Source organism: Sturnira hondurensis, unplaced genomic scaffold, assembly GCF_014824575.4.
Source record: "Sturnira hondurensis isolate 20B ecotype Veracruz unplaced genomic scaffold, ASM1482457v3 Scaffold0001509, whole genome shotgun sequence".
NCBI classification, from domain to species: Eukaryota; Metazoa; Chordata; class Mammalia; order Chiroptera; family Phyllostomidae; genus Sturnira; species Sturnira hondurensis.
In genome coordinates this window covers 8,985,925-9,000,542 of record NW_028074140.1, presented here as the reverse complement: position 1 = coordinate 9,000,542, position 14,618 = coordinate 8,985,925, and the positions used below count along the sequence as shown (strand labels likewise).

At 34.6% G+C, this 14,618-nt stretch overlaps 1 protein-coding gene across 7 annotated transcripts in view; it reads left to right on the top strand.

Annotated features, from left to right (window-relative positions):
- Positions 1–14,618, top strand: part of DMXL1 (Dmx like 1) — a 152,927-nt gene that overhangs the window by 54,411 nt on the left and 83,898 nt on the right. For all 7 annotated transcript variants that reach the window (XM_037029048.1, XM_037029074.1, XM_037029073.1 and 4 more), the window contains exons 11-19: positions 57–310; positions 415–1,093; positions 1,178–1,299; positions 3,724–3,813; positions 3,894–3,996; positions 8,412–8,531; positions 8,814–9,032; positions 11,312–12,997; positions 14,244–14,351. In XM_037029048.1, the coding sequence (XP_036884943.1) occupies positions 57–310; positions 415–1,093; positions 1,178–1,299; positions 3,724–3,813; positions 3,894–3,996; positions 8,412–8,531; positions 8,814–9,032; positions 11,312–12,997; positions 14,244–14,351 (3,381 nt within the window). The remainder of the gene's footprint in view (positions 1–56; positions 311–414; positions 1,094–1,177; positions 1,300–3,723; positions 3,814–3,893; positions 3,997–8,411; positions 8,532–8,813; positions 9,033–11,311; positions 12,998–14,243; positions 14,352–14,618) is intronic.

The window sequence follows — 14,618 nt, the reverse complement described above, 5'->3', positions numbered from 1 at the left end:
ATTTATGGTAATAGCTTGATTATATTTACTTGGTTCATGAACCCTTTTACTTATAGAAACGGATGATGGTGTCGATGATCTGAAAATAAATCATGAAAAGAAGGAACTGGGTGGTGATAAAATGGTACCAAACTCAAGTTTTGTACCATTACCATCAGCTGCCATTGATCATCAGATTGAAGTACTTCTCTCTGAATGGAGTAAAAATGCAGACATGCTATTCAGTATTCATCCCATGGATGGCTCTTTGCTGGTTTGGCATGTGGATTGGCTGGATGAATACCAGCCTGGTATGTTTCGACAAGTACAGGTACTTGATCCTCTGGAGAGCTACTCTTGTTAAATGTGGGTACAGCTTTGTAATACATCTTTATATAAGTTCATGCATTCTAATGCTCACTTTTTAAATTCTAGGTGTCCTTTGTTTCCAGAATTCCTGTCGCTTTCCCCACAGGTGATGCGAACTCTCTCTGTAAAAGCATAGTGATGTATGCCTGTACCAAGAACGTTGACTTGGCCATTCAGCAAGGGAAACAAAAGCCTTCTAGCCTCACACGTTCCACATCAATGCTTATCTCTGCTGGTCACAGTAAATCAACTAATAGCTTAAAATTAAGTATTTTTACCCCTAATGTTATGATGATTTCAAAGCACGCCGATGGCTCTCTGAATCAGTGGCTAGTTAGTTTTGCAGAGGAATCTGCTTTTTCTACAGTTCTCAGTATTTCGCACAAATCCAGATACTGTGGTCATCGCTTTCATCTTAATGATTTAGCTTGCCATTCAGTATTACCATTATTGTTGACAACATCACACCATAATGCATTAAGGACACCAGAGGTTGATAACCAAAAACAACCTTATGATGTTTTAAATACTGAAGATTTGGCACAACAGAATAAGAACACCATTGACATGGCATTTCAGGATCCCAAATCAGTTTATAGTGAACTAATTCTTTGGAGGGTTGATCCAGTTGGGCCATTGTCTTTTTCTGGAGGTGTTTCTGAGCTTGCCCGGATTAATTCTCTTCATGTTTCTGCATTTTCCAATGTGGCATGGCTACCTACTCTTATACCCAGTTACTGTCTCGGTAAGTGTTCAGATTTTTATTCAATAATTTTAGGTTTTTCTGATATTTTTGCTTAAGGTTTAAATGTTTGTAAATACTTCGTAGGTGCATACTGCAACTCTCCTAGTGCATGCTTTGTAGCAAGTGATGGACAATATCTGAGATTATATGAAGCAGTTATTGATGCCAAGAAACTTCTAAGTGAGCTTTCCAATCCTGAAATTTCTGTAAGTAAATGGTTTTAATGTAAGCATATTATATGATTTAGAGGTACTTAATTTATACTTATTGGGCACATTTGAAAATTGTGACATATAATTTGTAATGTATGTTGTTTAGTTATTTTACTTTTTTCATAACTGCATTGTACCATTACAACGATGCTAAATCCCTTTAAAAAGAAGCCGTTTTGTTTATTCAGAAGTAAAGTCTTGTATCTTACAGTATGTGTTTCTGTAATAATTTTTGCTCAGAGATAAATGAGGACTAATGGCAGTACAATGTGGAATATATGTCGGGTTTTTTGCAGGGTTTTTTTTTTTTTTTTTTAGGTAAAAGGAGCTGGAATAACAGTAGTGGAATTTTTTATCTTAACCAAGAAAGAAAAAAGCTCTCAGCTTTGTTGTATTATAAGCAGGAATCCTTTCAACACCATTGCAAAATTTTTGTCTTGTGACAGGCAGTACTTCTTCCTGTGCCTAGCTAATAGCAATCTACTATCTGTATTGTTTCAGCAGCTCCTGCAAAAGAGTATTTTCACATTTTTGGTTTTGGTATTTTAAAATATTCCCTGTGTTAACTGTCAGCTATACCAAGCTTTCTGTTTAGGAGATTCAGGGTGTCTCCTCGGCTACCAGTTAATGTTTTTGTTAATGCCCTGCTTACAAAATTGCATGGGTGTCAGTGGTATGCTGTAATCCTGTTTTATTACTAAGTTTTAAAAAATGTCTAATTCATGCTTTTGCAGAGTAGTTTTTTTCAAACCACATGTATAGCATTTTAGTAGAAATTATATATTTGTTGAGGGTTTTTTCTATTTTTCAGAATTGTTTTAAGTGCTGGAAATATTGATATGACCAAAACAGACAAAAATCAGACCTTATATTCTAGTGAAGGGATATAGAGGGAAAAGGTAAAAATATATTAATAAATATGATGGAGAGCAACAGTGTCGCTAGAGTAGCAGGGAGTGCCAAGTAAGGTGCTGGTCAGGGAAAGCCTCACGAAAAAGGTACCACTTGAGTATAGACCTAAAGGAGATGATGAAGGTAGCAATGTGAATATTTAGAGAAAGAGTGTTATGGGAGAAGAGGCAGGGCAAAAATCCTGAGCCCAGAACATGTTTGGTGTGTAAAGGAGCAGCAAGGAAATTATTGTGGTTGGAGCAGAATTAGTAAGGTGGCAGGAGAGTAAGTAGTCTGCGATGAGTTAGAAAGTTAGCCTGGCCATCCCATATACGGCCTCATTGGTAATTGTGTTAACTTTGGCTTTTACTCTGAATAATCTAGAACCCATTGAAGAAAATGTCAGAGTGATATGATGATCTCACTTAGATTTTAAAAGGATTACTCTGATTGCTATATAGATTAGACAAGGGAGAAGTGAAATCAGACACATTCAGGAAGCTATTACAGTAATCCCAGAGAGAGTAAAAGGGACTTAGAATGGTGGCAAATGGTAGTGATAAAGACAATAAGAATTTGTCCAATCTGGATGTGTTTTGAACAGTGAATAGTTAGTGTTGAACTGAATATGGGGTTTGTGTGAGAAAGAGAAGATGACTCCCAAGGTTTGTGGCTGAGCCCTAGGAAAAATAGAATTGCCTCAAGGTGAAATGAGAAAAATGTATAAGAAGCAGATTTTGTGCAGCAGGTTATATTCAAGAGCTTGGCTTTAGACATGTTAATTTTGAGATACCTGTTTGACATCTAAGAGATCTAGTAGGCTACTCTCTGGAATTTAGGCAGAGGCTAGTCTGAAGATGAAAGTAGTTGTTAAAATTTAAATTTGAATTTGTGGAGCTAGATGACATCACTGAGGGGGAGAATATAGTTGGAAATTAGAATGATAGAAGGATTGAACCCAAGGACATTCCATTGTTAAAAGTGAGATGAGTGTGGTGTATGATGGAAGGCAAGTGGAGAAAGTTATTTCAAGGGAGAGGGATTGATCACCAGGATCAAGTGTTGCTGATAGACCAAGTATGATGAAAACTGAATTTAACAATATGACTTTGACTACAGCAGTCAGGACATAAGTGCTCAAGGAATCAGCATACATACATAAAGAGGATGTCAACTTGAAATCCTTCTCACCTGAAAATTAATGTTGAAAAAGTATTGATTCTTCAAACAGTTCCATGAGACTGAAGTCAGTCTTTTACATTCATGGATATAAAATACTTTTTTCCCCTTAAAATTACCAAGAATTCCTTTTGTTTTTCTGTGCACCAACTGAACTGTAATTCTTACTCATTACTATGTAATTCCTTAGTAAGGTAAAGTCCTAGAATGTTTATATAAAAGAGATTTGAGAACTTATTTAGCCACAATCAAACATACTTATTGATTTATTATTCTTGGTATTTCACATTGTTGTTATTATTTTATTTAACTGTTTAATAAAGGAGCTATCCATTTTTTTAAAAACAGAAATATGTTGGTGAAGTGTTTAACATCGTAAGTCAACAGTCAACAGCCAGGCCAGGATGTATTATCGCATTAGATCCTATTACAAAACTTGTAAGTATTATTTTTCTGGCTGCTTAGTATTAGGTAAATAACATATATATAAACTTATGTTGCTTTTTATTTACATTCAGCAAGGTCGAAAAACCCAGCTGCTTCATGTTTTTCAAGAAGACTTCATTTTAAATGACCTTAAGAAGAAAAGTATAGCAAAAGACAGGATATTATCTGATGAAGGTAAAGATGAATTTTGTATGTAATGAGAAGTAATCTGTATGATGTGTTAGGCAGTTAATAAAAATAAATTGATATAATGTTTCATATCATCTATTTGAAGTTAAAATTTTTCTGTGTAGGTTTGTGGCATTATTTATCATAAATACCAGTATCTTCTTTTTCTTTTTCTAAGTATGTTTTATTAATTATGTTATTACAGTTGTCCCAATTTTTTTCTTTTTACCACTCTCCACCCAGTACCCCTCTTCCTTCCAACAATTCACCCCACTTAGTTTACGTCCAGGGTCTGTGCATATAAATTCTTTGGCTTCTCCATTTCCTTTACTATTCTTAACATCCCCCTGTCTGTTTTGTACCTGTCAACTGTGCTTCTTAATCCCTGTGCCTTTTCCCCAATTTTTCACCTTCCCTGCCGCGCTGATAATCCTCCATGTGATCTTCATTTCTATGATTCTGTTCCTGTTCAAGTTGTTTGCTTAGTTTTTGTTTTTTTAGATTCAGTTGTTGATAGTTGTGAGTTTGTTGTCATTTTACTGTTATGAACAGTTTTGGTCTTCTTTGTCCTAAGTCCCTTTAACATTCCATATAATAAGGCTTGGTGATGATGAACTCCTTTAGCTTTACCTTGTATGGGAAGCACTTTATCTGTCCTTTCATTCTAAATCATAGCTTTGCTGGATAGAGTAATCTAGATTATAGGTCTCTTCTTTTCATCGCTTTGAATACTGCTTGCCAGTCCCTTCTGGCCTCCAAAGTTTCTTTTGAGAAATCATCTAATAGTCTAATAGGAGCTCCTTTGTAGGTAATTAATTCTCTTTTCCCTTGCTGCTCTTAAGATTCTCTTTGTATGTGTAACCTTTGGCATTTTAATTGTGAAGTGTCTTGGCGTTGCCCTCTTTGGGTCCAACTTGTTTGGGATTCTCTGTGTTTCTTGGACTTTTGTATGTCTATTTCCTCCACCAAATTAGGAAAGTTTTCTTTCATTATTTTTTCAAATAAATTTTCAATTTCTTGCTCTGCCTCTTTTCCTTCTGGCATCCCAATGATTCGGATGTTGGCACTTTTGGAGATGTCCCAGAGTCTTCTTATTTTCTCCTTGTTTTTTTTTTTGNCTCTTTGTATGTGTAACCTTTGGCATTTTAATTGTGAAGTGTCTTGGCGTTGCCCTCTTTGGGTCCAACTTGTTTGGGATTCTCTGTGTTTCTTGGACTTTTGTATGTCTATTTCCTCCACCAAATTAGGAAAGTTTTCTTTCATTATTTTTTCAAATAAATTTTCAATTTCTTGCTCTGCCTCTTTTCCTTCTGGCATCCCAATGATTCGAATGTTGGCACTTTTGGAGATGTCCCAGAGTCTTCTTATTTTCTCCTTGTTTTTTTTTTTGAATTCTTGTTTCTTCATTCTGTACTGGTTGACCGTTTATTTCCCCCTTGTGTTCTAAATTGTTGATTTGAACCTCAGCTTCTTTTCCTTCACTGTTGGTTTTATTATGGATTTTTCTTTATTTCACTTAATGTAGCTTTCATTTCTTCCCTTGTGCGTTTGCACTGAGTTCTCTGAGCATCCTTGTCACCAGTGTTTTGAACTGTGCATCTGATAGGTTGGTTACTTCCATTTCTCTTACTAATTTTCCTTGAATTTTGATCTGTTCTTTCATTTGGGCCATGTATCTTTGTCTCCTTAATTTGGCAGCTTCCCTCTGTTTGTATCTGTGTATTGGGTAGAGGCTCTTTTACTCAGTCTTGGCATACCTATTTCATTGTGAGGGGTGGAGCCTTAGGTATTCCCAGGGTCGGGTAACCTGCTTTGCCACTTTGTGTCACTCTATGTGGGGAAGGGGTCTGAAAGGGAACAGTGCCACTTGCTTGGCTCTCATCCCATTTCCAGTCACTCCCCCCACTTTGTACATGCAACTGATGCCTGTCTAGCTGCTTTCCTGGTGTTGAATCCCAGAGTAGGTGCATTTGCGTATGTTCTAGGACCCTATGGGCCCTTTCAATGGACTTTCATAAGAGATCAACAGTTTCTTCCACTGCCCCAACCCTCACTGGGTTTTATAGCCAGAAGTTATGAGGCTTTGTTTTTCCAGCCCTGGAACTCTGAGCTGCGAGGTAAGTTCTTGGGGCTGGGATGGCTCACTCCCCAAATGTCCCTTCCAGTTTTTATCCACCACAAGTGAATGTGAGACCACCTTTTTCACCAACTGCCGCTGCCTCACCACCACTGCCACACTGTGTCCTCTCTGCTCAACTCCCCATCTCCACCCCTCCTACCCATCTGGATGAATATTTCTTTCTTGTCCTTGGTGGTCGGACTTCCATACAGTTCAGTTTATGACAGTTCTGGTTGTATTCTGTTTTGAGATTAGTTGTGATCCTTCTTATGGTTGTGTGAGAAAGTGAAACATGTCTACCTACATTTCCATTTTGGCCAGAAGTCCAATACCAGTGTCTTTTTTGTTTTGTTTTATTGTTCAAGAACAGTTGTCTGCATTTACCTCCACCACTTTTTTATTCTTAGGGATTTTGAAGAAATTGAAGGAGGTTTATCAATTATTTTTTTAAAGCTAAGTGTCTTAATTAATACTTTTATAATTAAACAATTTTGGAAATTATTTAAATGCCTTCACTTGATATTTACTATTTATTTGCATAAAGGATAATAGAAAAATAAAGCTAAAATCTCTCGGTCATCATTTTTATTTACAGGACCAAGCCAAACACAAAATGACTTGTTTTACAAAGCAATCATATAGCGCATACCTGTTGCTTTAAAAGTCAGTTATAAGCTTCAAGTGATATTAATAACTCTATTTTTACTTGTTCCAGATTATATTTTTTACTCCTCTTGTACATTGTTTCTTTGTTCTACCTTTTTTCTCTTCCTTTTCTTTTTCCTTTAAGAGGTACTTCTTTGACTTCTGCACTTTAATTTCTCAGTGCTTTCACTTACTCTTCTGTCATTTTCCCTGAGAATTCATAACTGTACAAAGACACTTCCAAAGATTTTGTAACCTCTGAATATAATGATGGAAAGATGCTAAAAAAGGGAAATAAAGATGTCAAGTACAGGACAAAGGGTTATTTATATCAACAAAATGTTCTTTATTTTCTGTGTTTTACATTAAGGTACTAATAAATACATTAGAATCGTTAACAATCCAACTTTTTGTAAGACCTTTTAGAGAAATTACTGTCCTATGCTTAAGTTTGAGTTTTGCTATGATCTTCATCTGTTCTAACATTTTCTTTTCTATAAATCTTTAATGTTTAACTTTTTTCTTTAAGACTAAGTATTTTTTCTAGTTTTTCTTAACGTATTCAAAGAGTTATTACTTTTACTCAAAAATGATTACCTTTATTATCAGAGTTTTCCAGCATATACCCCCAAGGAATTATGTTTGTTTTCCTTTTATTTTGTTGTAATGTCAAGAAGAGAAGAAACATTTTACAAATGTTATTATTATTGGGGCATTCTTTCTTGTTAAAAAAATATTAGAAATAGATTTATTTGTTATTTTTTCTTTTTATAATCTCTGATCTTTGCCTTTCTTTTAATTCATGTAATTTAAATGCCTGAGTCACCTAGAACACATTACTAAAGTTACCTTTTCATTTAGTCTTTTAAGTCATTTATGATTATCTTTCCTTCCTAGTGTTCCTTTGAAAACTTTTTTCCTATGCAATTTTAAAAGGACAAAATGATTGCACTCTAATAATAGTGTCTCACTGACTAATATGGTCTTTGATTTATATATTTTCTATAATGTAATGTTCTTTACATAATTTTGTGCACAATGAAAACAAAAATAACTTGGATTAAAATCTAATATTTTAAAAAAGTTTTTTCAGTCAGTAATGAACTACTGATTTTATGATATATTTTAGATGCTTTTTTTGTTTATTTTGAACAACTTATGTGCTGCTTAAACTATGCAATTATACTAAGAAAAAATTACTGAATACTATGTTGGATAATGAATACTTATATATTGGTCCTTAGATAAACATTGTTAATAGGTCATTTCATTACAGGTCTTACTTATTTTAAAATATGTTTAGCAGTACAATTTTCATCATGATATGTTGACTTAAAGTACCTACCACATAGTTCCTATCCAGAAATTTCTTACGTAATGTGGCCTAATCTATGTGACCATTGTGTTAGTGAAAACTGTAATATGTGATTTTTTAAGCCTATCAATTCAAAATTAAATTTAAGCATAGCATACTTGTTAAAATTTTAAGTTAATACAAATTCATGTGATAAAGAAGATTCTATTCTATAATTCCACTTTATATTTGGAACTGTAGATAAGAGTTTTGATTTTTTAATTAGTTATTTTAAGTTGGTATATTTCATAAGTTGTCTCATTTGTTCATGTTGATAGTGAAAAATATTATTAATACCAACAGGCAGCTCACCTAATGGATTTTCTGAAAAATTCTACCTAATTGTAATAGAGTGCACTCAGGACAACCATTCATTGTTACACATGTGGAATTTACATTTAAAGTCTACTCCTGTCTTACTGGGTAGGTCGTTTCTTTTTTAACTTTAAGTAGGCTTAAATTAACAAATTATGTATGATTAGTCAGTGTATGCTTTTAAAGCTATTCTTACTGAGTGATGATAATACAGTTTATTCAGTTAATTAAAAAAGCAAAATGATTTCTGATTTTCTTGTTATAAAGAATCATTAATATGTTTACTTTTTAATTTTATGAGGCAGTTTTGGATTATGAAATATATCAATTATAATGCTTAAAGGGTTCTCCCTGCTCCCTTCAGTTTTGTTTTTTTCTTATGTTTTATAGATGAAAAAGTAGATGCAAAAATATCTGAAGCAGTTTGGCAGCCAGAAGAACATTATTCTTCTCCAGAGAAGATCCTATCTCCTTTTGCACAGAAGTATCAGGCTTGCAGAGCAAATCTTCAGAGTGCCAGCAAATTGACTCTGTCTTCAGAAATGGTTTATAGCCAAGAGTTGCATTTGCCAGAAGGAGTTGAGATAATAAGTGTTAAGCCATCAGCAGGTTTGTAAATTTTGTGGGGGAAAAATCTAAGCAAACTTTTTAATCCAGGAGTGTTTACTAGGTATTTAAAAATAGGAGCAACTACCTCTTTTTAAATATACACAGAAGCAGAAATGGAAAGACTATCTTTAAGTACCCTACATTGAAACCTTAAATTTCTCATTGTTTTCAGATTACTTTGACATTTATCAATTATAGTCTTAAATATTGATTTCTAAAACAAATTCTCATTATCTTTTTGTGAAAGAAAACAAACTGCAAGTTTCTAGGGCAGAGATGGTGATGTGGTTGTATCTTATTTGCCAACTTTGATAACAAAAACCGTAGTTCTTAAACATCTCACTCGGTTCTTGAACAATTTGGTTCTTGGCCAAGTTGTTCTCCAAAAAAATGTCTCGATTGTCACACAAAACTTCAATTCTCAGTTTTTGACCTGACAGTTCCTTCATGTGGATACCTGGATGATCAATCACATGTCTCTCAGGTGACAAAGAAGATTCAGTTTGTGAACAAATTGCTTCTTAAAGAGTTTTCCAGAACAAAATTAAGTTTGAGAATTGAGGTTCCATTGTATTGGTTGTGCTGCCTGGAGCTGTTTGCTGTGAACGATTATGAGTGTGTGGTTCCTGATGTATATTTATTATCTTTATCTTAGGGCAGCTGTGCTCAAATTGTGGTCCCCAGACTAGCATCAGCATTACCTGGGAACTTGTTGGAAATAAAAATTCTTGGGCTGCACCCTAGACCTGCTGAATCACAATCTCTAGGGTTTGCTTTACCAAGCTTGTGCATACATACCTTTTCCTGTGCATACATACCTTTTCACTGAAAGGAAGCACTTTGTGGCTTTTCTTTTTGAATTATCCATATTGCCAACATCACTATTCTTGTGCTTTGGGGCCATTATTAAGTAAAACAAGGGTAACTTGGACCCAAGCACTGCAATACCACAGCAACAGTCAATCTGATAGCTGGGATGGCTGCTGAGTGGCTAACAGCCTGGTAGCACACACAGTGTAGGTACAGTGGATAAAGGGATGGTTCTGTTCTAGGCAGGACAGGCCTAGACAGCATGAGATTTCATCACGCCACTCAGAATGGCATGCAGTTTAAAATTTGTAATTTGCTTATTCCTGAAGTTTTTAATTTATCATTTGATTGCTGGCAGTTGAAACCACAGAAAGCAAAGTGCAGATGAGAGGAGACTACTGTTAAGTGTTATTTCCGAGTCTTAAGAATTTTTTTAGTCAAGACTGTTGGGAAGGATAAGCTGTTATTATCTGTATAGCTCAGAGAATCCAGTGGGCAATACTAATTGGGCTATATTGCAATATTGCTGTATTCCTTGAGGACACTTTTAGGAAAAAGATATTATAATTATGTTGAAATGAGCTTTTAAAATATGATAAATATTCCATATAATATTTCTTATACTTAGTAGCTTATGTTGAATAGCCTAGGACAGGGAGGGGTTGACAAACTGTAGACCACCTACTTGTTTTGGAAATAAATTTGAGTGGAAGGCAGCCACATTAATTTGTGTACTTTCATGTATGGTTACTTTTGCTCTCTAGTGGCAGAGTTGAGTATTTGAAAAAGAGACCTTATAGTTAGCAAAGCCCAAAATAGTGATTACTATCTGGCCCAAAATAGTGATTACTATCTTTTTAAGAAAAAATTTGCTGCCTCCTGGTTTAGGAAATTAAGAGTATATAATTACATCAAGCCCCCAAAAACAGTGCCCCACTTAGGACTCTTCTCAGCATTAGGCATATCAAATACGCCTCAATCATTGAGGGCCCATTTAATATTTAGGTAAGCATGGCCCATTCACAATATTGTATTGAAAAATATTAAAGAGAAAGAACCGATGAATGTTGACAAGTTGTGAGGTCTGTAATAATAATGTAAAACTAGCAAAGAGTTGTGAGAAGAATATTGGTTGAGAACCAGGACTAGAGTTCAGGTTTTCTCATTCTCCCTTAGCCTAGCTGTTTGATTTAGGCATAAGATACTTAACACATTTGGTTAAGGATCTTTACTTATAAAATGCAGGAACTGAACTAAAGTTTCCCAGAGTTCTTTCAGCTTAAAGTTTGGTAATACTGACCTTTTTATGTACCTTTTTATGTCATTAAAAGCTTTTTATTGCTCTTATTGACCCTTACACTGTTGTGTTGTTAACAGTAATTCATACAAAAGAGTAAAAACTTTAGTACATGAAAATAGAAATATTTAACCAAATTTGATATTTTGTCAATGGATTATTTTTATTTTAGGTCATCTGAGTTCTTCTTCCATATATCCCATATGCAGTGCTCCCTATTTATTGGCAACTTCATGCTCAGATGAGAAAGTAAGATTCTGGAGATGCAGAGTAACAGATGGAGAATCTGCCACACCAAATAATGGAAAAATGGATCTTGTATACATTTGGGAGGAGTGGCCATTACTTATTGAAGATGGACTTCAGAATAATAGTAGTATAACTCTACCCGGTAGGCCTGTAGAAGTTAGCTGTGCACACACAAATCGTTTAGCAGTAGCACATAAGCAGCCTGCACCTAATAGTAGATCATCTCAGGACTTTGTGATGCGTGTAAGTATTTTCGAATGTGAGTCTACAGGAGGTTCATGTTGGGTCCTTGAACAGACAATTCATTTAGATGAGTTAAATACGATGTTGGATTCTGGCATTAGTATTGATAGCAATTTAGTGGCCTATAATAAACAAGAGGTATATTTATCCAGTAAAGAGAGTATAACATCAAACATAAAGCATTTAATTCATTTAGATTGGATGTCTAGAGAAGATGGTTCTCATATTTTGACTATAGGAATTGGATCCAAACTTTTTATGTATGGACCCCTAGCCGGCAAAGTACAAGAACAGACTGGTAAGGAAAGCCTTGCATTTCCTTTCTGGGAGAGTACTAAAATTGTGCCACTTTCTAAATTTGTACTGTTACGAAGTGTGGATTTGGTTTCTTCTGTAGAAGGCTTTCCACCTTTTCCTGTTTCTTTATCATGGGTCCGGGATGGCATCCTGGTGGTAGGAATGGATTGTGAGATGCGTGTGTATTCCCAGTGGCAGCCATCTTCTAAGCAAGAACCTGTTGTGACAGATTCATACAATGGGAGTACTCCATCTATAATAAGTTTAATAAAACCGAGTAACTCATCAAGTTCTGGATTACATCCTTCAAAGAAAACTCTGACACGATCCATGACCAGTCTTGCACAGAAAATCTGTGGGAAGAAAACAGCATTCGATCCTTCTGTGGACATGGAAGATTCAGGTCTTTTTGAAGCAGCTCATGTTCTTTCCCCAACTTTACCTCAGTACCATCCTTTGCAGCTTTTGGAACTCATGGATCTTGGCAAAGTTCGAAGAGCAAAAGCCATCTTGTCACATCTTGTCAAGTGCATTGCTGGAGAAGTTGTGGCTCTGAATGAAGCTGAAGCCAATCATGAGCGCCGCCTTAGGTCTCTCACCATCAGTGCCAGTGGCAGCACCACCAGGGACCCCCAGGCATTCAACAAGAGTGAAAATACGGATTACACAGAGATAGATTCGGTTCCTCCACTTCCGTTATACGCCTTACTTGCCGCAGATGATGATAACTCTCACTCATCTTTGGAGAAATCTAGTAACCAGAGTTCCTTAAATAACTCAAACCAGTTATCAAAAGAAAGTTACGATGAGCTTTTTCAGAACTCAACTTTAATGACTGATGATAATATGTTAGAAACAGATGAAGAAAATACAAAGCCCAGGATTATTGACCTTTCACAGTACAGTCCAACTTACTTTGGTCCTGAGCATGCTCAGGTTCTTTCTGGCCACTTACTTCATTCTAGTTTACCAGGACTCAGCAGGATGGAGCAGATGTCTTTGATGGCCTTAGCAGATACAATTGCAACTACCAGCACTGATATTGGAGAAAGCAGAGACAGAAGCCAAGGTAAAACTAAATTGGGTACAGGATCAGAGGAAAAATTAATGATATTTTGACTAATTCTCATAGAAAATCTAAAATAATGTTTATAAAAATGAAGCCCATGAAAGTTTTTAATCATCATTGCTAACTCACAATAGTCTTAACTTGAATATGTACTATGTATCCCATAAATCATAGTACTTTAAAATAGAATTTGAAGTAAAAATGTAAAAAAATTATTATGTCAGTCATACTTAATTTTTACCTTATTATGTACTTAATAATATTAAAGAGCCAACTGAATCCTTTGAGTTCGGCAAACGTCAATGTTCTTATTAAATAATTACTTTAGATACCCGAAAATATGCTTTCTGCTTTGTTTTCTCTCATTGTAATAATTCACTATTATATGTTTTTTTAAATGTTCAGGTTTCTTTTTAAAATTAGCATTATTGTAGACTTTTGCCTATAATAATAAAAATAAGTATGATGAAATTAGGTCTTTTCCTCACCCAGAGAACATTTTTGTCTTCTTGATCTCCTGAGTTATTTACAAATTTGAATGTAGAATTTCCATCACATCTCAAATAATATTCAAAATTAACAAGTCCAACCAGGTACACCAGATAGAGATCAGCAGGGTATACCCCTTGAACTGTGCTTGAAAGGAAAATATGGGATAAATTTAACAAAATAATAATAATTAATATATATTTTTTAAAGTTGGTCATGAATTGTGACATATTTACTTTAAGAAGTATTACTAGTAGATACTATTTTTTAAGTAAATATGTTACAGGTGTTTTTAATTATTGAAAGTAAAAAGCAGGCCATCACACTGAATAACTGTTTATTTCAGTGTTAGCAGCAAATTATTGAAATGGGTATATGACTTGAATCACAATGGGAAATATTATAACATACCGCAAAGAAGGTTAAACTATTTTAAAATTTAGTCACATTTTAATTTAAGTATTTTTCAGATCAGAGAAGGTCCAGTTACAAAAAAAATGTTACACACCCTGAGTTAATGCCTTCTCTTATTTATTATTTTCAAATTATTTAATTATACTACTTCTTTCTGTAATATATAATTATATAGAAAAAAGATATATTAGAAATATTTAGACTGGTAGCTTCAGTTTCAGAATGTTTTGTCAAAGTATTTGCTGCTGTGACATCCAGAATTCGTTTTTACTTGTGTTTTGCAGATGAAATGTTACCTTTACAAATAAAAAGTAACTACAGGTTTTTTTTCCCTTTTTTATAGGTGGAGAAACTCTTGATGAATGTGGGTTAAAATTTCTTTTGGCTGTTCGACTTCATACTTTTCTTACAACTTCCCTTCCAGCTTATCGAGCTCAGCTCCTTCACCAAGGTGATTTTGGTCGTACTTTATCAGAAGAAAGTAAGGCTAGAGAGAAGAAAGGCTTAAGAACTTTTAACTTTGCTTTTGCTCAGATACGATAATGATGGCAAATTTGACACATTCTAAGTTTTCTTAATTTATTTTTTAAATGTTTATTTCCACTTAATTTTCTTTACTTATGACATTGGAATATTTTTGGTAAATGGTGTAGAGTTAATGAAGACACAGAAATATGAAGCAATTGGGCAGTTGGATATTCTGTTATGTTTCAAGTAC